Source organism: Emys orbicularis, chromosome 20 (assembly GCF_028017835.1).
Source record: "Emys orbicularis isolate rEmyOrb1 chromosome 20, rEmyOrb1.hap1, whole genome shotgun sequence".
In the NCBI taxonomy this organism is placed as follows: domain Eukaryota; kingdom Metazoa; phylum Chordata; order Testudines; family Emydidae; genus Emys; species Emys orbicularis.
This window is the reverse complement of record NC_088702.1, coordinates 7,156,510-7,180,893: the sequence shown is the minus strand read 5'-3', so window position 1 is coordinate 7,180,893 and position 24,384 is coordinate 7,156,510. Positions and strand designations below refer to the sequence as shown.

The following is a 24,384-nucleotide window of genomic DNA, read 5'->3' as shown; positions in this document are numbered from 1 at the left end:
TGTCCCCCTTATCAAGTGTGAAAGGTTATGACATTCTCATAGCTTGGATAGTTATACATTTTTCTCATCTAACATATAAAAAAGGCAGAGAGGTGAATATGTGTGTGATTTATATATTTAGATTTGTATATATTCTATATAGATTTTTGTGAGTTCTGTATAAGAGAGAAATCACAAAAATATAGGAACATGCATTTGCAATTTCTGTACTATTTAGATGTACATAGATTTTTTTTTTTATGATCGCCTACATAAGATAGGTAAATCACCAAAACATAAGAATGTATACAGGTGTGTGGCTTTCTACAGATGTATAACTCAGGCTTCCACACAGATTCTGTAGGTGGGTTTGTATAGATTAATCTATATTTATACACAGACTCTATATAGATTATTTGTGATCTCGTACATAAGAGAGGCATTACAAAAATACAGGTATTATACAGAGGAGAGACAGAGATTTCCTGAAATCCACTAGGGACTGCACTATTGGTTCGACGTGGAAGGCGCTCAGATACCACCGTGATGGGCAGCGGTGTATAACTAGACAGATATGGTGTATTTATTCAGGTGGATAGATATAAGATACATATAATTGTTTTTTTTGGGGGGAGTATTAAATATACATTTTAACCCTGAGCCACAAAGTATTGCAACAAACTGCAAAGTCAATATAATCTAGATCCCCCTCCCCCCGCCGCCACACGCCCCTTTTCGCTCTGTCGTCCGAATTCGGAGCCGGGCCCGATCGGGTTAAGTCAGGTTGGTAGCTGATTGCACATCTGTCAGATTTTAGGCTTGGTGACGTGTGAGAAGCAGGAAAGCGGAGTGTTTCCTAGTGAAATCGATGAGAGTAGCTATGGGCTGGAGTAGGGCAGTATTCTCTGGAGAGAGAGAGAGAGAGAGAGATCAGTGTGTGTGTGTGAGTGTGTAGCAGACACAAAGAGGATGGGACTGTTTTGAGCTGCACCTATTAAAAACAGAGAGAGATAGAGAGAGAGAGAGATCTAATCCTTCCCCCCCACCAAAACACAGACAGTAGCTAATTGCTGGAGCCTGCTGCTGCTTTGCAAGCACTTTGCTGGAGATCTCCTGGACTATCCTAAAAGGGCTGACTGATCAGGGAAGAGAAGACCTTTCCTCTCCAAATTCTCAGAGACAGAAGCCCCTCTGCTGAAAGCTCCAGGAAGGGGGGGGGGATCTGAACCCCTGCTGCTGATTTTCATTTCATTATTATTATTATTTATTGGTTGTTGGTTGTTTTTATTTTATTTATTTATATTTTTACATCCCTCTCCTCCCCCTCCCCCAACAAATGCCTAGAAAAAGCAGCAGCCGGCACTAGGTAAGCCAGGTTCTTCATGAACTTTCTCACTTTGATTGGGGTTTAAAGGGAGGGGGTGGGGGGAATCCTCCAGCCTCCCTCCTCTCCCCCCCCCCATTCCTTCCCCCAAATCCATCTAGCATTGGGTTAGAATGTGTCTAGTTTCTGATCAGTTTGAAGGGGGCTTGTTTGTGGGCTGGGGAGGAATGATGCGCCCTTGTCTTCCTGGGGCTGCAACCGAGACTAGTGGATGTTAGATTTTTCCCACTGGAGACAAGATCTGGTCGCTGAATACATAGGGGACTTCCCGCTTTGCCCCTGCTCCCATCCCCACTGATAAAGGCAGAGAGGTTTCCTCAGACCCCCTTGAAATCTGGCAAGCCCTTCCCTACACTCAAGCAACGAAAGATTAATGAGTTGCACAGTAGATAAAGAGAGGAGGCACTAGCCTGTAGCCATGAATGTCCAGCTGGGTTTGGAGAACACCGGGGACATGTCCAGCCAGGAGCAGGAGCTCATGCACGGCCAAGGCAGAGCCTTACACTCTGCTCTCTCCAGACCTTCTCTGGTGGCCTCGGTGCTGGACAGCAGTGAGTATCACCGAGCCGAGCACCACCTGGCTACCTCTTTGCACCCGGGGCTTGGCTTTGGTGGGGATTCGCCCACTGGGGCTCCCAACAGCTACACCACCTTGACCCCCCTGCAGCCGCTGCATGAGAAATTCCACCACCAGCACCATCACCACCAGTGCTTGCCGGTGGGCAACGTGATTGGGAGCTTCACCCTGATGAGGGAAGAAAGGGGCCTGGGTTCCGGCGGTAACTTTTACAGCCCTTACCACAAGGATCTTGGCATGGGGCAGAGTCTGTCGTCCCTGCCCAGCCCTAACCTGACCCCCATGCATAGCTATGGCCACTCTGCCGGACACTTGGGCAACGAGAAGATGGTGGCGGCCAATAACTTCGAAGCCCACCCTGCCATGTTTGGCAGGATCGACCAGCACTTTTCCAGGGAGCTTTCCCCCTCCCAGAACTCCACCATGGGATCCCCCAACAGCATGGGCCAGCACCCCTATGGTCATGCCAGGCCGGACATGAATTCCAGACCCAACCAGCCCATCTCCACCCAAACCACCATCCTCTCCAGCCAGCTGGAGGAGATCAACACCAAAGAAGTGGCCCAGCGGATCATCGCTGAGCTCAAGAGATACAGCATCCCGCAGGCCATCTTTGCCGAGAGGGTGTTGTGCCGGTCTCAAGGCACCTTGTCAGACCTCCTCAGGAACCCTAAACCCTGGAGCAAACTCAAGTCCGGGAGGGAGACTTTCAAAAGGATGTGGCGCTGGCTGCAGGAGCCGGAGTTTCAGAGAATGGCAGCTTTAAGGTTAGAAGGTAAGATATTTTTTATGAGCATGATCAGGAACTGAGCCTGGAACAATACAGGGATATATGGCGCTGCCTCTTGATTTCAGAGAGCGAGCAAAGGTCACCTGCTCTGTGACTCTGCTAATCTCTTTGCAAACTGGAAGGCCCGAATGAAGCCGCAATGCCTGAATAATTACACCCCGAGCCTTTATTGCTTGGTAATACAAATCATAGCTATTGATTAGAACTTGCAATGTACACACCCACATTATGGGGGGTGGGGGTGAGTGGGTTGCAAAGGAATCTCCGGATGCCTTCTCTCTCCTGCATTCCCCTGTATTGTTTCGGGGTGGTTTCAACATACGCACAAGAGGCTCCATCTTTTTTTCTCCGCCTGCCTCCTGTCCTTTATGCTGGTAAAGCCATTTCGTCACCTCACCCCGTAGCCTATGGCTGCTCCTCGTGCCGCCAGGGTGTAATTGAACATCTCAGCCTCACGGTCAAGATGGAGACCTCGTTCTCAGTGGTTGTGGGCCATAGCCCGTGGCGTGGAAGCCTGAGCCAAAGCTGATGGGAGTCTCCACTGCTTTCAGTGAGCTTTGGATGGGGTCCAAATAACCCTGAAGAGAGCGATGTTTCTGTGCTGATGTTGTTATTGTAGGGTTAGTGTGAGGAAGCTGTAGGGGAGAAACTCCCCAGATGGAGGATTGACAGTGCTGCCCCCTTGCAACAGATGGGAGAGGACGGCCTTTTTCATTGGCCAAACCCCCCAGGCTTTCCTAAAGTGCGGGCCGGCATTTCAGCTGGTCTAAACCAGTGTGACTCCCATTGGCTTCAGTGGCGCAATCCTGATTTACGCCAGGCAATTAGGCAAGCCAGGCTGGATCAATCCCAGGGTCCATCTAACCTAGTACCCGACTGGGGCCAGCACCAGCTTCTTCAGAGGGAGGTGTAAGAAACCCTGCAGTGATGTGAAAACCTGGCATAGGGGCTTCTCCCCCCAGTAGTCTAGAGCAGGACTTAAGTCCTGAAGCAGGAGACTCTTAAGCATGCAATTATCGTTAAGCGTGTACTTAAGTCCCATTAAAATCAATGCAACTAATACCCTTTTGTAGGGAGGGACTTTGCTGAATCGAGGCCGGTTGCGGATTTGACCCTTATCCAAAGGGAGGCTCCTAAATCCCTATTTAGGCTCCTAAATAATTGGCCTGATTCCCCCCCCCCCCCGCCACCAGGCCTTACCACTGGGAGCTGGTGAGTGTTTAGCGCTTCCGAAAACGAGACTGCTTATTTAGTGGCCTCCGTATGGAGCTAGGAGCCTAACTTTCATCCTTCGTTTTGAAGAATCTTGGTGGCTGGTGACGCTTCATATCATCACTGTGGTTCAAGGAGTTTGCATGGCCGCTCGGAATGATTCTGCTTCTTTTATTTTTCCTTTCTCCTTCATGCTTGCGAGGCTCCCCCATCATCTTCAGAAGGGCTGGTGCGTTTGAAAAGCGAAGGTGGGGGCGGGGGCATTGGCCGTGTTTCAGGCTCTTGGCCTGGTCCCGATCTCTCTGAGTTTCCTCCCGGTGAGCCAGTTAGCGGTGGTTTTGTGCGTATGTCTATTAATTGCCATGTGACAACGGTCCTGGCCCCATCATATGACACAGCAGGGCCCTGCGATCACAGCGTCTCTTTGCTCGTTAGCTGCTAATGATGCTGTCGGGAGGCTGATGGGGCCATTGGGAAAGGGGAAACAAAATGGGGGTGTTTGTGGCTGGTGGGAATGATATTTAGACCCCTGAGGACTCCCCCAACCCCCGAGTTTTATTGACATTTCTTAGCAGGAGAAGGAGCCGGCCTGGCAACAGAAAACAGCAGTAACTCAGGGACTGAGCTATAGTGTCAAATCCCCCGGTGGCTGCCGTGAGCTTTAGATCCGGCGTTTAGTGATTTTCAAAGGCACCTCTCTCTCCAGTTGCCCACTGTGTTTTCCGTCTTCCGGCTCCTCTCCTTTTACCTTGATCGTGGCACGAGACGTTGACCGCGTTTATTCCTGCCAGGGCTCATGGGAAAGCAGAGGGCTTCTCTGGGGTGTGGTTCCACTCCCTGGTATCCCCCACAAGCACTATTCCTAGGGCTGGGGACAGCTCGGGGGGGGGGGGGCTGCACTAGCTGCATTAGGCCTTTCCTCACCTCTGATTTCTAGCATCGACTAAGAAAGCCATTGGCGGGGGGTTCTTGTCACAATGCCCAGGCCCCGAGGTTAGCACCGTGAAGGCCGAGGGCCAGATCCTGTGATGCCCAAAGCGTGGCACAGGGGTGGTTGTGTTGTCCGGCTCCAACTCCTGAACCATGCAAGCCGGTGTCCCCGGAACTGTCGGAGCAGCCTCATGGCTGCTTAACATTGGGCAGCAGCGGCTGTCTTCGATTGGGTCCCCTCTGCTGTGGAAGGGTGGGCAGCCGGGAATGAAGCTGTCCAAGCGGGGTGGGAGGCAGAGAAGGGTATAGAAGGCCCCATTGCACACCAGCCCCCGGGTTAACTGAGAATGTCTCTCAGTACCGTTGGTTGTGACTGCATTCCTGTGGCCTTGTGTTGCGTGATCTGGCCTGCCGACAGCGACCCTGGTCTGCATGCAGGCAGCCACCGTCGCTAGGATAGAGTTGGTGGGCACCAGGGAGTTAGCTGCAGCCCTGTGTTAGCAATGCTGGTTTGGCTGGGCTAAGAGAAGTGTTCGGCTTCCCGCCCCGTCGGCTGGAGGGGTTGGCTTGGGGCTGTAAACCTCTAGTTTGCAATTCCTATGCTCCCTGGACTTGCAAGTTTGAACCCCAGTAGAGTTGGCTCATCTCCACCCTTCTGGGAGAGAGACACTGAGCTCCACGCGGCCTGTCGCCCTTTGGATGAGCCCCGGAGAAACCCAGGTCTGTTCTGCGTGGATGAGAAAACCCACCCAGAGAAGGGGAGTTGCCCTCCCAGATTTTAAGGCCAGAAGGGTTCCGTTAGATCATCCAGTCTGACCTCCCGGAGCACAGCTGAGCTCTAGCATCTCTTCCAGGCAAGCAGCCAGTCGTGATCTGAAGCTATCAAGAGATGGAGAATGCACCACTTGCCTTGGCCGTCCGGTCCAATGGTTAGTCACCCGCACTGTTAATAATGGGAGCCTTTTCTGAGCTTGGATTTGTCTGGCTTCAGCTTCAGGCCATTTGGTTCTCATGCTGCATTTTCCCACTAGACAGTGGTTCTCAACCTGGGATTGCACGTACCTCTGGGGGTAGCAGAGATCTCCCAGGGGGTACTCAACTCCTTTGCCTAGTTTTACAACAGGCTACATAAAAAGCACCAGCCAAGTCAGTACCAACTAAAATTGACAGGAGTTTCAGACCCCGAGCAGGAATGTCTACACTACCATTTTTAGCCCCGTAGCGCAAGCCCGAATCAGATGCCGTGGGCTCTGAGAATCACTGTTGCGGGGTTTGGTTTGCAGTGTAGACTTACCCTGGGTCTCTCCCCATAAGGCATTTTCTCCAGGCCTCAAATAATTTTTGTGGCTCTTCTCTGCCCCTTCTCGAAGTGTCCTTTATAAGCGGTGGTTGCCAGAACTGGCTGCAGTATTCCCATAGCAGGGGAATCCCATCCCTACTCACCACTTCCCCGTGTTTACGTCCAAGCACGACATTAGCCCTTTTTGCCACAGCATCAAACTGGGAGCTCATGTCTGTCTCCTATGATCCTTAAATCCTTTTTCAGTCGCTGCCTTCAGCCCCCCGTTCCCTAGCTATGGCCTCATGTCTGCGAGTGCAGTTGATCCCTCCACTACTGTTCAGCATCCTGCAGGCTAGATGGTTGTTTCCACCCCAGAGGTGGCCGCATGCTGGTGATTTGTTATGTTATTATTTTTGATTATGCCCTAGCGCCTCGGAGCCGTAGTCATGGGCCAGGCCCCCACGGTGCCCGGTGCTGTACAAAGAGCGGGACCCGGCCCCCAATCCAATCTTGTTGCTTCCACTGAGTAAGAGCCACCCATGAGATCAGTCCTTGTGCTCTGGGCTCTGAGCTGGCCCAGAGAATGTGGGAGACAGAAAGGACCTGGGCGCCTTCCTCTGCTGCTGACTTTGAAGTGGTGCCCGGCATGGGGCCTGGCAGGATTGCGCCCTCATGCGTCCCTCTGCCTGCTGCCCACCAGCAGCTGTGCTCACGTGCCACCATCCCGCGCCCATCAATCCCGCGTGGAGCACTCGCGCCGTTACTGGTGGGAAGCGAGCTGCAGGGAGGCATTCAGGGGGATCAGGATTGGGATATGGAGGCAATCCCTATTTCAGGAGGAGGCTAGACTCCAAATCTCCGGTTGGGGGAGACTGCAGTTCGATGGGGCAGGGGAGGAAACTGAGCATCAAGTATTTTGGCCAGGCGGGAAAGACTTTTTGCCAAGAGAAGCCAGGCTCGCCGGGGTTCATGGCGAAATATTGACTTGTGAAAGGGGGCCCTCCGTGCCGAGGTATCGGGTTTTGCACAGGGATTGTCGTGCAACGTAAATCGGGAGCTTTGCACAGATCCGATTGCACCGCACGCAGTGACACATTCCCCAGAAAAACAGCCCTTGTCAGCAGGCGCTGCTCCCTGTAATAAAGTGGGGCAGGACTCCTGGGTTCTGTCCCTCCCCCAGCATGTGGGGCCCCCTGGGGTGGGTCCTTTCACCCCTCTGGGCTTCTGCTTTCCCCTCCTCTCCAGATGATCACTCACACGGAGGGGTTGTGAAGGCTGATCAACGTCCGTAAAGCGTTTTAAGGCCCCAGGATGAAAATGGAGCACAGGTTTTGTGCCACGCCTCTGAGACAGGGTGAACTTCACCTTGGCGGAATAGAAATGTTTTGATGAAATTTTAAAACCAAACAAAAACTTAATGGGAAAACAGGTTGGTTTCCCCCCACCCCCCCCCACCCACTTTTTAATATAAACTTTCCAGTGCTGTATCAATACAGCAGCACGGAGCCAGGGCCTGAGAGCCAGAAAATGACACTGGCTCGTAAAGCTACTTTTGCAGAGCATCCGTGATGAAAGTCAATTGGGGGGGGGGGGGTGTATTTATCTTATCTTAGGGTTTTATACTGTTGCCCGTCACCGTGACATCCGAGCACCTTCCACATAAAACCAATAGCAGGCATGTATTTATACAGAAAAAGAGAGAGCGATTATTTACATCAGTGGGTCTCAAACTTTTTTTTTCCGCGGACCACTTGAAAATTGCTGAGGGTCTCGGTGGACCATTTAATGATCTTTCCAAATGTTGTTTGTACCGTTAGCTAACTATTGTAAAGCGCTTTGGATAAAAGCGCTATATAAAAAATTTAATAATAATTAACGTTTTTTGGTCTACAATTAAAAGCACACAACTCCTATTTTAATATCAGGAGTCTTACCTTTCGAATGCGATGGAGGTGCCCTCTCTCCCCTGCCACGGCAGCCCCCGAGCTGGGGCTGGGAAGGAGGGGTGTCTCTCCCCCACCACAGCAGCCACAGAGCTGAGGCTGGGAAGGAGGGGGGGTGTCTCTCCCTGGCAGCCACAGCCCTGGAGCTAGGGAAAGTTGCCTCTTTCTCTGGCCGCCACAGCCCTGCACGTCCGAAATTCCCCCCACCCTCTTTTCTCACACCACTGCCCCCTCCTACCTACCCCCTGTTCCCCCCAAGGCCACCACCTCACCTTTCGTGTGCGTTCTCCAGGGTCCAGGCACCTAATCAGTGGAGCCAGTGGGTGGCCCTTCATTCTCGTGTGCGGCCGCCCAGGTGCGCACCTTAGAAGGAACTATCCGTGGATCACAGTTTGAGAACCTCTGGTTTAAATACATTTAGCTGCCGAAAGATGCAGATCGGCGCCTAGTGGGAGTTTCAAAAGTGCCCACCTGCATGTTCAGGTGCCTAAAAACCTTTATGAACCTGTCCCCAGGACTTTTTAAAACATGACGAATGATTTTAGGCACAAGCACCTGGCCTCGTGGGCTCCTGAGGTCTGACTGGGACTCCTAGGTGCGATCACAATACAAATAGTCAATAACAGGTGCCCCTGTTTTGAGATGCCCGTCTTGAGACCTGGTTTTCTGAAGGTGGGAAGATGTCTCGGGTTGGGCTTCCAAAGTCGCTAGTCCCTTTTGCAAAATTCTCGGCCTTACATGCGTCACTTTTAGTACAATCAGCTGTTACCATACTATGGGATGGCAGGGAAGGTTGGTTGTTTTTTCAAAAAAAAAAATTGATTTCACTTGAAATGCGTCTCTCTTTAGTATAGCTAGATTATTCCTATTGATTTAAAACTGAGTCCCTTTCCAGCTACGTGGCCGATACACAGGGTCCAATCCTGCTCTCGCTGAAGTCAGTGAGCGTTGTGCTATTGACTACGATGGTGACTAGCTGTCGCAAGATCCAGCAGCTCGGACTCCTGAGAGTAGCGTTGCTGAGTCTACTGCGATTACTTTCAGGGACAAAGGTTGTAGGATTCGACCTGTTGTGCTGCCAACGCTTTGCGATTTTATTGCGATGCTGTTGGGTTTCCTTAAAGCCCCAGCTCCTGGAGTCAGGTGATGTAAGAATCTTGCATTTTTGTTATTATTTTGATATTATTATTTCTAACCTTTGGAGTTGTTAAGAGAAGTTTGCAAATGTGACCCTTAAAGGCAGTGGCGTAGCCAGGGTTGCTGCCGAGGAGGAGCGGCGGAGAAAAAAGACGCATGTCCTTCGGCGGCATTTCGGCGGCCCTGCGCATGCGCCGAAAGATGGAGTGGCGCCAAAATCACGGACGAGGGGAAAAGGCACCACTTGGGGAATTCTGGGCTCGGGGGAGCAGGCGCTCCCCCTGCTCCCCCCCTAGCTACACTACTGCTTAAAGGCTCGAAGAGGAGATGGCAAATAAAAACAACCCAGGATTTATTCTAGTTAAAATGCCACGCCTTTTGATCCAACCACGTGATTTTTTGGGGAGAGGGCGTTAACTCATGTTGTTTGATTGCTTGGGGTGGGCGATACTGACTCCCTATACATTTAATAGCTTTCCTGAAACAGTGGGAAAATTACAACTGGACATCAGCTGAGATCTTATTAATTTAAGGGCCCAATTCTGCACCATTAAAGTCTACGTGGGTTTTGCCATTGACTCTAACGAGTGCAGGATCAAACCTTTCTAGGCTAAATTTCAAAACGAACTTGCGGGACTTTCTCTGTTTCAGCCTAAAGCAGCCCCTTTCCAAAACTAAGGGTGATCTGAAATAGGGCTCCTAGAAGGACAGCGGTTGTTAGGAAAAATATGGTAATACTTAGAGGCCGCTTCTCTGCCTGAAAAATACATAATAAAAAGTCGGCCCACACTAGATCTTAATGTGCGGTTTGACCTTTTATCTCCAGCTTCCTTAGATAAATGTGCTTTGGATTTACAAACAACATGCAGTTGTGACGAGGCTGTCAAAGGGACAGGTACCCTGCCTAGCCTGAGCCTCCAGAAACTCAGACTGGTCTGGTACCTGGGGTTTGGGACCGGACTGTCTTTTTGTTCCTATCTGTGTGCAGCGCCTAGCACATGGGGGCTGAGGTCCAGCCGGTCAGGGTGCTGAACGGGGGGTTCAGGAGGTCAGGGATCCTGCCACTGATCCTGGGCGAGTTGCTGCCCCCTCCGTGCCTCAGTTTCCCCTCCCACCCTTTGGCTTGTCTCTTTAGCTTGTAAGTGCTTTGGGGTAGGGACGCTCTCTCTCACTGTAGCAAATGGGTCCCAGTCTTGATTGGGGACCGTAGACACTACCGTAATACATCTCTGGCTATGTCTGTCCTTTGAGCTGGAGCGTACTAACAATGGAGAGAAGCCTGGCTGGACACGGCCCCAGTGTGATCCTGTCTGAGATAGGAGGCAATACTCAGGGCCCCTAGCCCCTCTGCTCTGTTTTTATCATGCAGGCTCGATGGCAGCCAGCATCAGTATCAAGCTGGGAATCACGCCACCGGCTTGAAGTGTGTCCAGACCCTATGTCCTAGTTTAGCTCGCTGAGTCAACTCTCCGCCCTGGGGGCCACATCTGGGTATGGAAATTGTATGGTGGGCCGTGAATGCTCATGAAATTGGGGGTTGGGCTCGGGGGTGAGGCCAGAAATGAGGCGTTCAGGGTGAGGGAGGGGGCTCTGGGCTGGGGCAGGGGGTTAGGGTGCAGGTGTGGGGGTGAGGGCTCTGGGGTGCAGGAGGAGGCTGGGACCAAGGGGTTTGGAGGGCAGGATGGGGACCAGGGCTGGGGCAGGGGGTTGGGGTGTGGGAAGGGGTCAGGGGTGCAGGCTCCGGGCAGCACTTACCTCAAGCAGCTCCCAGAAGCAGCGGCATGTCCCCCCTCCGGCTCTTACACGGAGGTGCGGCCAGGAGGCGCCGTGTGCTGCCCCATCTGCAGGCGCCACCCCTGCAACTCCCATTGGCCGTGGTTGCCAGCCAATGGGAGCTGTGGGAGCTGCGCGGCGCCGGGCAAGCCCCTGACCCCACTCCTCAGCTGGAGTGCCGGAGCGGGGCAAGCCCTGGACCCCACTCCCCAGCAGGAGCTCAAGGGCCTGATTAAAACATCTGAAGGGCCAGATGCAGCCCCCGGGCTGTAGTTTGCCCACCCCGGGTTATGGGGATGAATGTGGGGGCAGCTGGGAAGTGTTCATGGCCCAGGCTATCCAGGAGGTCAGGGGGATGATCCGTGGGTCCCATCTGGCCTTTGACTCTATAAACAATACAGACCAAGGCTATAGCCATATAAGTAAGAGTTGGATTTCAATTTGCTTATGGCCTTAGCCGTCTGAAAACAAATACCGCCCAGACTTCAAATGGAGCCACATGCTGGCAACTCATAATCAGTAAAAACTTTTAACACACCAAAGCGTAATAGTGGGTAGCACGTCTCATCCGTGGCTCTCCCAGGAAGGTGAGTATCGTTAGTCCTGTTTTACAGATGGGGAAACTGAGGCACAGAGCAAGGCTATGGGCAAGACAGCAGGTTAGGGATGGAACCCAGGAGTCCTAGTTACCTCCCACAGGAGTTCTGTACCATTTTTCACCTTAACTGTGCTTTACAGACATTAATATATCCTCTTGGCCCCTTCCAGAGCTGGGGGCAAACTCTGGGATTGGCCCAGGAGCCTTTCAATCAACCGGCATTTCCTCCTCTAGGTCTGAGTCTCTCTGACCCGGCCATCTTCACGGCACAAAGCGCGATTGTCCTGACTTGGTGGCGTTTGCCCCCGCCTGGCGCTAGGGAGTTCACAAGGCGCAGGGCTCGGACGGCTGGGCCCTAGTTCTGGAGAGCGTGCTGGGGGCCAGGAGAGCACCAATCCCCCTGATACGACGTATCGAGGGGAAAACACCAGGCTAGCTCTGTAACAAATGCGCTGGCGAGGCGTCAGTCCCACAAGCCGGTCCGTGCAGGAACCCCCGCCCCAGAACCCCATTCACGTTAACCGGGCTCGATGCGGGTGCAGGGATCCACACGCAAAGCGTAGCTTCCCGGGCCGAAGACCCCGCACGGTTAAAAACCCGAGGCTGCTACCTAACAAACTGTACTTTGTGCTGCAGGGGGTAGTCGAATCCTGATACTCACAGAAGATCAGGGTTGGAAGAAACCTCAGGAGGTATCTAGTCCAATCCCCTGCTCAAAGCAGGACCAATCCCCAACTAAATCATCCCAGCCAGGGCTTTGTCAAGCCGGGCCTTAAAAACCTCTAAGGAAGGAGATTCCACCACCTCCCTAGGTAACCCATTCCAGTGCTTCACCACCCTCCTAGTGAAATAGTGTTTCCTAATATCCAACCTAGACCTCCCGCACTGCAACTTGAGACCATAGCTCTGTAGCAGGCCATTATTACTCGTATTGGACTAGAGCCTTAGAGACCCCATTGGGCACGGACACAGAGTGAGAGGCAGTCTCTGCCCCAGAGAACTTAGACAAGACAGATGAAAGGTGTGTGTGGGGGAGGGAAACTGAGGCACAAAGTGTAAATGCCCCACTCCCCAAGTCACTCAAACCGGCCCGTGGCAGGGCAAGGAATAGACCCAGTCTAGTGTCTTATCCCTTAGCTCTGACTGGTGAGTAAAAATGTTTTGGTACAAGGGGTAAGTGTAATGAAGCTGTAGTGGTATGAATGCTCTGCTGTTACCGCTTTGCTGGGAAATGGGGAGAGGTGGCTGCTTTGTGGGGGCGTTGCATTAGGGGGTGCACAGGTCATCAAGGGCATAGACACCCCCCCACACCCACTCCTCCGGCTTCCACACCAGAGCCTCCAGGCCTGTGCGTTTCAGTGCAGAAATCCAGGCCCCGGGGGAGCCAGGCTGGCCATTCCAACCAGCCCCGCTTCCCCCCACCTCCGCCGCAGTGAGGCGCAGCGCGTCCCCTTTGCAGAATCCGCTCCAGTACGTGAGCCACAGACAAAACATGGGGCCTTGCTGCTGCAGAGGAATCGAAGAGCGAGGCTGGGGGTCGACAGCGGGGAGGGCGAGCAGCAGCAGCTGCAACGGAGGCTGAACAGAACCGGCTGGAAAACAACTGAGTTGCCCCTGCTCCCGTTAGAGCCAGGCCCCTGATTTGAAGGGGAGCAGCCTGGCGGATGGAGACAGGGGTCCCGATTCTTGTGCTAATAATGCTGGTGTGGATCCACTGAGGATCTGAGCCAAAGCCCACTGAAAACCATGGAGATTTGCTCGTGTAAAACCAGGGAGAGACCAGAACTGGGCCCAGTCCATCAGCCCCGCTCTTTGGAGTGATCTCTGGATCGGCTGCCGCCTGGAAACCAGAACCCGATGCGGCTCAGGCCAAAATTCCCCTGCCCCACACATCTCTCCTCCCCATGCGTCTCACCCCTGCCCTGGTGGAACCCCCTTCAGGGGTCCAGGTCTGGGCTCCACAGCCTGGTCGTCAGTGACCCAAAGCTGTTGCCCTCTGATGGCTGCTTTGTGTGCAGCGAGTTGTTGGTTCTCAGCCCCTGTTATCAGAGACAAAAACATCCAGCACCATGATGATGCCCTGCAGGGGGGCAAAGTACCTGAAACGGCTGAATTGAAATAAAAAATTGGGAGTGGGAATCTTCGTTTCAAGGCAACTCAAAATGTCCAATGAAAGTTGAGTTTTCTGAGTCAATGGAAAAAATAGTTTTCGGTTAGGAACTAATAGGATTTTTGGGGGGAAAGGTTTTGGTTTGGCCCCCGCACCAAAAAATCCAGTGGCCGCTCAGCATTACTTTGAAGCGCAGGAATATTCCCTGCTGTAGCTCTTTGGGGCTGGAGGAGCATCTGAATTCTGCCCGACGGTCGGTCAGAAGGAATCATATGGCACTAGGATCTGTGCTTTTCTGGGCCGCCGTCAAACCCACCCAGAGACCAAACAGTCTAACAGCTGTCATCCTTCGCCCTACAAGCTCCTGTGATCGCAGGGTCTCCTAGCACTTTCCTAGCATCCGTTAATGAAGTCATTTGCAGGAGGGGAGGGTCAGCACCCCCATTTTACAGATGGGGAAACTGAGGCACAGAGAGGGGAGGGGATTTGCTTGAAGGGACACAGGAAGTCCGCGGCAGAGATGGGAAACCCACACAGGAGACTGGGAATCTTGAGTTTTGTTCCCACTTGCGCCAGTTGCTTCTTTTCTGTGAACTCCACTTTCCCCATCCGCAAAACGGGGCAAAAGATACTGACCCTCCTGTGGGTGGGTGGGGCACTTTGACAGTCGTACCGGAAAGGAGCTGCTATTTGTGGTATTATAAACACATCCCTTTCCTGGAGCTGGGACTAGACCCCACGTGTCCCATCTCCCAGTCCCCTCCTGCTCCAACCACTATCCACGCTCCCTAGTCTAGTGTCAAAAATTAAAATGAAGCATTCATGTTCCTGAGACAGAGCAATTGACTCCTCTCCTGGGCTTTAATTAGTTGATGCGCTGTAACCTAGACCCAACGACTGGGTAAAAAGCTCGGGCTGGGTGCGACACTTGGGAGAATGAAGTCAGACCGCTGGGAATTGGCTGGGCTGCCAGTGCAAAAATGCTCCATGCTGTGGCAGCTTTGTCATCTTCGGGATCTGTGCAAATTCCTGCTGGGTGAGCCATGAGCCCGACTTCAGGGAGCCGAGTAATTAGCGAGAGGGGAGCTGTTCTAGGTTTCATGGGCAGGTCGAGTCAGGATGTTGGCTGGGTGCAGACAGAGACGAGAGAGGGAGGAAGGCTGGTGCTGGGGCTTAGGCCACAAGCCTGTGACTTAGGAGATGTCCCAGGTAGGCTCAGTTCCTTCTGCCACAAACTTCCTGACCCCGGGCAAGTCACTGAGAGAACCTCTGCGCTGCAGTGAAAAACCCGCGGCTGGCCCGGGCCAGCTGACTTGGGCTCGGGTGCAGGGGGTATTTAATTGTTGTGCAGATGTTCAGGCTCAGACCCCGAGCGGTGGGAGGGTCCCAGAGCCCGGGCTGCAGCCCTGGGCCAGATCTCTACCCTAAGCGTGTGTCTACACTGCAAAAAAACCATCCTCTAAAAACCATGGCAACAAGTCTCAGCACCCGGGTCTACAGACTTGCTGTGTGGCCGTTCCTGCTCGGGTTCTGAAACCAGGCTTGGGGGGGGGGTACCCCTTGGATGTCTCCCCTGCCTTGTGAACCTGCATCTGTGGGACCCGGGCTTGTGGACTCACGTCCATGCTGCGTCGTAAACCTGGGTTTGCGGTGGCTGGACCCGCGTCTCGCAGCGTACACACTGCCCTGCGCAAACCTTCCGGCTCGGGTCTGCGGCTTGAGCTGCGTCCACACTGCAAAATGACAAGGCTTGGATTGGAGTCTCAGAGGGACTCGGGCTCAGACACCCTTCCAAGATGGGCCATAGGATCCGACCAGGTCCCCAGGGCTTGCTGACCCACATCAGACTGATTTGTGTGGCGATGGATAGGGGGCTGGGGCTCAAACCTGAGTCTGAGCCCAGCTTTACAATGCAGTGTAGACGCACCTAGATCTAGCTCCTGAAAGGTATTTACATGCCTAACTCTCATTGGTTTCAATGGGGAGTTACCTGCCTCCAGACCTCTGCGGAGCAGAGCGTTAGTCTCTCTGTGCCTAGTTCCCCATCCGTACAATGCGGAGGATAGTCCTGCCCCGCCTCCCAGGGATGGGGAGGATAAAGATGGCGAGGTGCTGTGATGGGAGCCCGATGGAGAGAGAGAACCCCACGGAGTGCTCCTGGACTTAGGGGGACCAGATGTCCCGATTTTATAGGGACAGTCCCGATTTTTGGGTCTTTTTCTTATATAGGCTCCTATTAGCCCCCACCCCCTGTCCCGATTTTTCACACTTGCTGTCTGGTCACCCTCCCTGGACTTATCAGCTCCCCTTGACTCCTGTATCCAGCTGATTTGTTATTGTAGGGTCTCCTGAGGAGGCCTGCTCACATGGGGTTGTTGATGGAAGGTCAGTGAGCTCTGGGAACGCTGGCTCTGCCCATGTCAGCTCTGGAGGCAGCTAACTCTCCTATCCCTGGAGCGGGGATGTGGGGGCGCTAGATTTCAGTGCGGGAGGGGTTTACAGACTCCATGTCCGCTGAGGATGCAGACAGGGCCAATGAGTCAAATCTTCCTGCTGAACGGGGAGCGGCTCCTGCAGCCAGGCGATCCGCAGTGCCCCATTAAAGCAAAGGAGCAGGGTATCTGGGTTCTGGTCTCTGCTCCGGGAGGGGCGTGGTGCCTAGTGGTTGGAGCAGGAGACGTGGGCTGGGGGACTCCTGTCTTCTGTTTCCAGGTCCTGAGGGGAGCATGATCTAGCGTCTGGGCCTAGGATCCAGGATGCCTGGGGTTTTGATTCCTGGCCCTGAGTCTCTGCACGCCCGCGGCAGTAGCATCCCCCTCCGTTTACCCATCTCTCCTAACACCCCACAGTGCGGGGTGGGGAAGCTCCATGGCTCTCGGAGACATTCCCATGGAAAGCGCGAAGTAATGGTGCAATCGCTGGGTCCGTTGTTTCGGCCGGGCTGGGTACCAGATGGACGTGGCAGGGACACAGACTGGCGAGCAGGGCAGGTGCCAGACTCCATTCACACTGCAGAGACCCAGACTCAATCCAGGCTGCCATGGGGGAAGGGAGGAGGAGCGAATTCCTGGCTGGTTTCCAACCCCCCCGGGGTGCTTTATTTAAGGGAAGCCATTGATTTTTTTTCTCTCTCTCCTCCTTGCAGTCAGTCAGTCAGTGACAGTCACAAGCTAGTAGTCAATAGCCCACAATTCCCTGCGCCCGGTTCCCCAGGGGGGCTTTTCTGCCAGGGAAGCATTGATTTTGGATTTGCCAAAATTAGCCCCCGCTTTTTGCATCCCCCCCTTTCCCTCCCCCAGCCTGTGTTTATCGTCTATGCAAAGCGAGGGCAAAATTCTCTGTGGAGGCAAGTCCCTGGAAGTCATTTCTCCTGCACAGGGTGGCTCTGGGAGTGGCCTGAGAGTGGGTGTATTTACTCTACTCTGAAAGGAGCTGTGAATAAGAACCGGGCCCAGCTGAGAGACAGCGTCAGCAGAGAGTCTTCCTCTCAGCCGCCTTAAAACCCAACCTGGCCATGGCTGCCTGGTAGCCACGGTGCCATGATGGAGGCCATATTGCCGGAGTCGGACCAGCCAGCCTTCCTCTGGGGGTGGAATCTCCATCCTTAGAGGTTTTTAAGGCCTGGCTTGACAAAGCCCTGGCTGGGATGATTTAGTTGGGGTTGGTCCTGCTTTGAGCAGGGGGTTGGACTAGATACCTCCTGAGGTCTCTTCCAACCTTAATCTTCTATGATTCTATGAGAGAGATCAGGCCCTTTGGACTCAGCCATATCTTCCCCGCTGCCCAGGGGCTGGTTTTTAGCTCGGTACGGTTTCCTATCCTAGCGGAGATGCTTAAAGGAGCCGTTGGCTGTTCCCAATGTTTGTCCCCCTTCAGGGCTGGGGAAGCTCCCCCAGATATGGGTCTTTTAAGACTTGGGGGCTGACTCCAGTTGGGAAAGGATTGGTCATGGGGTTTTCAGGGGGGGTGGGCAGGGAGAGCAGGAGAAGTGACCTTAAAGGACAGCAGGTCATGTGGGAACGGCGGAAGCAGGTGCAAAGAAAACGTGGTAGGATCATGGTCCACCTAGCCACGGGCCCCCGTAGCCCCCACTGAGTGCAGGGGGCTGCCCCAGAGAGCAGAATTGGCCCTCCTGGGGGTGAAGGTTTGGGACCTGGTGTCCATTGCCCTGCCCCAAAGTGTGTGTGTGGGGGATGCTGACTGGGGAGCAGTGTGCCCCCCCCCCCAGCACAGGTGTAAACCTTCCCAGGCGTGAAGGAGAAAGGTTTCATCTTTTCCTTGGGCATTGACTCTCCCAGCCCCTTGCCCTTCCCAGTGGATGGGGGCCGGTGACCCCCAGGCTCCTGTGTCCGGAGAGGATCCTACCGATCTGCCTGGCCTTCCCCATTGCCATGGCAACCCCTGCTGGGCGATTTAACTCGGCAGCGTGATTCACGGCCACGCTCCCTCACTGCCTGCGTTTGTCTGGGCCGTCGACAGGTCCTAACCCTTATGTCACCTGCTCCACTCCCGGCACCTCTGTCCTGGTGCCTGGGTACAAGGACTAGAGCAGGGACGACGTGCCGGACCCCCACCCCCCTCTGGCATGCGGGGCACCAAGAGAACAGGCTGCTCTGGTCCTTTAGGCCAATTGCAGCGGTAGGGTGGCTGGAGCTGACCCAATAGGATTTGGGCACCTAAATCATTTAGGCATCTTGATCCCAGCCTGGAATCTTAGGGCCAAAATCCCCCTCTTGGTCACACCCGTGAAATGGGGAAGTCAGTGACCCATGAAATGCGGGGAGAAATAGCTCAGTCGTTTGAGCATTGGCCGGCTAAACCCAGGGTTGTGAGTTCAATCCTTGAGGGGGCCACTTAGGGATCTGGGGCAAAAAAATCAGTACATGGTCCTGCTGGTGGAGGTAGGGGGCTGGACTTAATGACCTTTCAGGGTCCCTTCCAGCTCTATGAGATAGGTATATCTCCATTTTTTTTTTTTTTTTTTTTTGAAGGAAACTGGAGGGGAGCTCAAAGCCCTGACTGAGATCTCGTCGCACCGCGTGCTGCCCAGACACAGAGTAACCAAGATCAGGGCCCCGTCGTGCCGGGCGCTGCCCAGACACAGAGTAACTGAGATCGGGGCCCTGACGTGCCGAGTGCTGCACGGACACAGAGTGACCGAGATCAGGGCCCTGTCGCGCTGGGCGCTGCCCAGACACAGAATAACCGAGATCAGGGACCTATCATGCCAGGCGCTGCCCAGACACAGAGTAACCGAGATCAGGGCCCTGTTGTGCCGGGCGCTGCCCAGACACACAGTAACCGAGATCAGGGCCCCGTCGTGCCAGGCCCTGCCCAGCCCCGTCCCTGTCCTGAAGTCTAGACAGACAAGTGAAGGGTTATTATACTCATTTTAGCGGCTGGGGAACTGAGGCACAGAAAGAAGACGTGACTCGTTCAGGGGAGTCTCCCCCCAGCTCCTGCCAAACCCAGGGGGAGTTGCAGATGCCCAACGCCTGGGAAAAATCAGGCCTTTAATTTTCTGCCAATCCAGCCGTCTTGTGAATTTCCTGCTGTGGGCACATGGTGACATTGCCAGCAGAGCTGTTATGAGAGCAGGTGGGGAATATACTGGTGGGGGAGGGGGAGCAAGCAAGGGGGGGGAGTGAGACTGGGGTTGTGATCGGCTCTTAACAAGAGCAAGACACAAAAGGGGGGGGGGGGAGTTTCTTTGCAAAGGGCTTTGAGATCTTCTGATGGAAGATGTCCTGAAAACAAAATCTTGTCCCCTGGGCACTCTCTTTCTTTGAAGCCGGTGGGGCTGGTCGCTGCGGGAAGGCTGGGTCGCTTGGCTAGGAGGAGACCGATCCAGACCAGGCGGACAAGTCCTATCGTCCCGTTGTTACTCATTAGAACTAGGGGTTGTCACCAGGATCACCCCCTGCCCATCCTGGATCCAAACTCCTCCCCTTTGAAGTTTGAGGGTGTTCAAAGCCTGCATCTGAATTTCTGTGGCTGACACCCATCTTGTCAGACCGTGTCTTGGGTGGGGTCTTTATGTACTAAGACAGGAGACATCCCCCTACCCCCGCCACACACACACAAAATAGCTATTGATCTATTCGGGGCCTCTTTGACTTTGTGTGATGGTGACAGGGTAGCGGCTGCCCCGTGGGCTAGAGCAGCTGCTTTGGCTCGAATCAGCACCCTCCGGGCCGGGTTAAGGCAGAGGGGCGATGGGCCCCAGCGTCTGCCATCGCTTGAAGGGAGCAGGAAGGAAGAAAAGCTTGGAAATGGGACTGATGCCTGCCAGAGTTTGCAGCCAGCCTGAAACAAGAGCTCCAGGAGGCGTGAGCCGTGGGAACTGCCCCATTCTGCTTAACTCTGGAACCCGCTGCAACCTCAGTGGGAGATTTGGGTTCTAACCGGCAGAGCAGGGGCTTAATCTGAACCAGCGTACCTAGGGTCTCCAGTCCCCTGCTGACGGAGACTATGCTCCTTTCAAACCTCCCCCAGGGCTGCTGAGCAAACCCCAACCCCCCCCCACCCCACCCCTGCAAATGCCATCCGTGGCCGCTTGAAGCCCGGCCCGGCAAGGGTTAACGCGAAATAGGCTGTTGTTTGCAGACGCGCTGCTTGGATCTGATCAATATTTTCTATCAGCGTGCAGCCCCAGATGAGGAGCCAGGCGGGGAGCGGGGGTGGGGTGGGGGCTGGTTGGGGGCGGGGGGCACGGAAGGAACTGGGGGAGGAGGAGGAGGAGGGGAAGGCAGGGCCCTCATGTTTCACAACCGTAAGACAGAGCCATAGATCATCGCTGTACAGCGGTGCCACTTGGGGAGAGGCATGTCTGTACAGCTGGCCTGGTGGGTGCACAGGGCAGGAGGTGGGGGGGGAGAGGGGGCGGACGGACGGGGGTGTTGCATCACATGGTACACTGCCAGGGCTGACAGAGGCATGTGCAGGGCTCTGGTTGAGGGCTGGCTGTCTCAGGCAGAACCCCGGTGTGGAAGACACCCCCTAACTCCCCCAGAACCAAACACCAGCGGCTGCCAGGGCCAGGTTTGCAATGAACAGCACTCTCCTGCTGTTTCACACTAACAGGGGATTTAGGATCCTCACCAGTCGTTAACCCACAGCCAGATCCTGAGGCCTTGAAGCTCCACAAACGTCAAAGCTGAGCAACAGAAGCAGGTGAAAATCCGTGGGGCCTTCAGCCGGCCCCGCTTACACTGGCTAGACCAGCAGGTGCATTCTGGGTGGGTGTGCTTGGCATGCAGGGCAGCGTCGCCAGCTCCCATGCCATTTGGTGCGTAAAGTCCCAGCTCCTCGAGTCAGGTGATTCTGTCAGAGAAATTTGCATCTCTTCCGGGCCTTTGTCATCCTCATAGCCACCCCCGCCAGCTGATTTCAGCCCGGCTGCAGCCTCCCTCTGCAGTTCTCCTGCTGGCAACTACAGAGTCACCTTTTTATCCTCTAGCGACTGACTGAGGCCCAGACTTCTGGCACGTCTGGCCACTGGGCTCTCAGTCCCAGCTAAACCTGGTCCAAGGACAGCTGAGCCCAGCTCCCAGAGCCAGCCTTGGAACAGGGTTGGTTGAGTGACCTTCAGGTTGGTCCAGTAGTTAGGGCCCAGGCCTGCTCTGTGCCATTCCCTGCTCTGCTACAGATTTGGGCAAGTCACTTGGCCGCTCTATGCCTCGGTTTCCCCATCTGCACAATGTGGGTGATCGCCCTGCCCTGCCTCACCGAGGGGTTGGGAGGATCCAGCCATTAATGATCACGAGGCACTCAGATACCAAGGTAAAGAAGCGGCGCAGCAGTTAAAAGGGACAGCTGCCCGGTGACCCTCTGCGTCAATCAGACGTTGGCCTGACGTCCCCTAGCCTCAGCTGTACGATACGGAGTCGTAAGTGCTTAGCTGGCCTCGCTGGGTTGCAGCATGTCTTTATTTCTCTAGGAGGGTGGTGAAGCACTGGAATGGGTTCCCTAGGGAGGTGGTGAAATCTCCTTCCTTAGAGGTTTTTAAGGCCCGGCTTGACAAAGCCCTGGCTGGGATGATTTAGTTGGGAATTGGTCCTGCTTTGAGCAGGGTTGGACTAGATGACCTCCTGAAGTCCCTTCCAACCCTGATATTCTATGATTCTATGATTAGCTGGGCCCTATCGATCCAGGAGCCTGGCCCATGAAGCACTGGACCGAGGACTCCCAAAATAGCTCTGCCTGCCTTTCAGCCGGGATCTGTGGCTGAATACAGCAGCATTTAACATCTCAGCCCTCCCTCCCCCCCGCCCATGCCGGCCTCTTGCTCCATCACTGGGCTCCCTTGGCCCAGCCCATCCATCATCCCAAACGCGCCTCCTGAAGTGCCTGATGCAATATTAATGGCGGGCGGGCAGTTGGACGCGGCTCTAGCGAAATGAAGTGGCGGTTCTCGTGCATTATTGGTTTCCTTAGCTGTGAACGGTTATTGACACCCTACCTGAAGCCGGGCGGTGGTTACTCACCCGGAGCGGGTGGGGAGGCTGCTACAACCTGCGTCAGGCTGCGGTTACGTGGTGTGTGGCGGGAGAGGGTGATAGCCCTTTAAATGGTCGGCAGGCCCTCTGGCGGCGCTCACCGGGTTCTGTGTTTTAGAAGCTAGCCGGAGTAGCAGCCTTGGTAGCTAGGACTGGCACAAGTCAATGTGATTACTTCGGGTCCAGCTGTGTCCGTGTGGTATCGGCGTAGGTTGTGTCAAGAGCAAAAGACGCACCAGACTGGCGCAGATGGACAGACGGGCAGGGCTGGCCTACCCCAGGGAATCGAGGGCTCTAACTGGGGCATCTCTAATTTTCTTTAGCATGGAGTGATCTCAGCCCTGGTGAAGGATACCGCATTGGCCTCCCCGAAGCCACAAGGCCTCCGTTCATCCACAGAGCACGGGCGGTGGGCGGGCAAGCTTCAACGCTCTGCCCCCGGTGTGTTAATTTTACCTGCTCTTCAGGAGCTGAGCTCCTAACTGGGGTAGGCCTGCTAGGCCCCATGTTATAACAACTCCCCTCAGGATTCCAGTCTCCGGGGTTATTTTGTCCACCAGTTAGGCCTAATGTCTCACGCCAGTTCTGGTCCGATCTCACACATCTCTGGCTCAACCGGCGTGATCTGAACTCAGCCCTTGAGTTATATCAGGAGACCTGTTTGTTGGGACAAATTCAATCTCTGCCTGTCTCACTTCTGCCCCCTGGCCCACCCGCGGTGGTTGTTCTGGGTCATCCTGACATCTCCTGAGCTCACGTTCACTCTCTGCAGCTGAGCTGACAATTAGGGGAAACTCGTAGGCCCGGCTATGGCAACAGAGTGTGGGTTGTTGGGGCAGGGCCTGGTTCTCGCTGGGTGTCCGTGCGGCGCCCGGCACCCCGGGGACCTGAGCCCAGTTGGGAGCTTGTGTGATAGAAGTTTGCACTGGTATAAATGACGGCACAAGGTGCAGGGCAAAGGAGACTCGTCCCTGGAGGAGGGAGGAAGGAGACTGGGACATGACCTAACGCCGGGGGTGAGTCTCCTTATATCCCCTATATTCCCCCATCTGCCACTGCCAGGTTCTGACCCCTTCTTCTGAAGCAGCTGGTACTGGCCCCTGTGGGAGGTAGGATAGCAGCTAGCTAGACCTTGGTTCGGATCCAAACGGGTAGTCCCTATGAGCCCAGAAGGTTGGTCTTGTGGTTACGGAATCCTGGATCAGGGCTGGATGAAATTCCCGTCCCCTGCCAGGGGATCAGGCCTCCCGTGCTGGGGCAGGCACCCTCCTCCTTCAGGGCAAGCTCCACATGCGGGTCAGGAGGAAACTTCCCGTGGGGCGGGATAGCCCTTTGCTGCAGGGTTTCTTAGCAGCTGGGCAAGCCCCTGCGCTAATCCAGCGGGGCAGGTCCCCCCAAGTTGGGCTTGGGGCTGAGGATCTGGAGTGGGGCCGGGGGCTCCAAGCAGCGTGTGGGAAGCTCGTCAGGGCTGGGGGTAGCGGGAGGATTCCAGTCTCCGGGGTTATTGGCTGGGCTGGTTCCCTGGCACTAAACCCACCCGCACGCCCAGCTCCAGCGCCTCTGGGTGGCCGCTCCCCGCCTCTCTGACCGCGTCTCCTCTTCTCTCCCTCTGCCGCAGCCTGCAAAAGGAAAGAGCAAGAGCAAAGCAAAGCCGACAGAAACCACGTCCCTAAGCGGCACCGGCTGGTCTTCACGGACATCCAGCGCCGCACGCTTCACGCCATCTTCCATGAGAACCAGCGGCCTTCCAAGGACCTGCAGGTCACCATCGCCCAGCAGCTGGGCCTGGAGCTCTCCACCGTCAGTAACTTCTTCATGAATGCACGGCGCCGCAGCCTGGACAAGTGGCTGGAAGAGGGGCGCCCCCCAACCTCGGGCACCCACGCCTCCTCTGCTGTCACTTGCACCAAAGCCTGAGGGGAAGCCAGGGCGCCGGACAGGGGGCACCGCGCCAGGCTGGTGTCGATTGGGTGGGGTTTGATGGGGTGTCGGGGGGGGGGTTGTTTTTAATTTCTCCTCTCCGGTGGTTTCTTTCCCCTTCTCCTGCCCGAGTTTTTTTTTTTTTTCCAGCTGTTTCAACAGAACCCACCAGGCCCAGATCCTCAGCTAACATGAAACAGCTCCTTTGCACTGAGTGGCGCCTTGCTGATTTACCCCAGCTGGGGATCTGG

The 24,384-nt window shown here is 54.7% G+C and overlaps 1 protein-coding gene across 1 annotated transcript; it reads left to right on the top strand.

Moving 5' to 3' along the window:
* The first annotated feature begins 1,781 nt into the window (after positions 1–1,781).
* Positions 1,782–24,130, top strand: LOC135892626 (hepatocyte nuclear factor 6-like). The gene is made up of 2 exons (XM_065420424.1): positions 1,782–2,715; positions 23,832–24,130. Exons 1-2 carry the CDS (start codon positions 1,782–1,784, stop codon positions 24,128–24,130), a joined length of 1,233 nt encoding a protein of 410 aa, XP_065276496.1.
* Positions 24,131–24,384: the final 254 nt, after the last annotated feature.

What these genes read in the sequence shown, in the direction of transcription:
- LOC135892626 (XM_065420424.1), top strand. Translation starts at nt 1,782, where the DNA reads ATGAATGTCCAGCTGGGTTTGGAGAACACCGGGGACATGTCCAGCCAG. An exon ending in GGCAGCTTTAAGGTTAGAAG is followed by an intron (nt 2,716 to 23,831) that starts GTAAGATATTTT and finishes CCTCTGCCGCAG; the next exon opens with CCTGCAAAAGGAAAGAGCAA.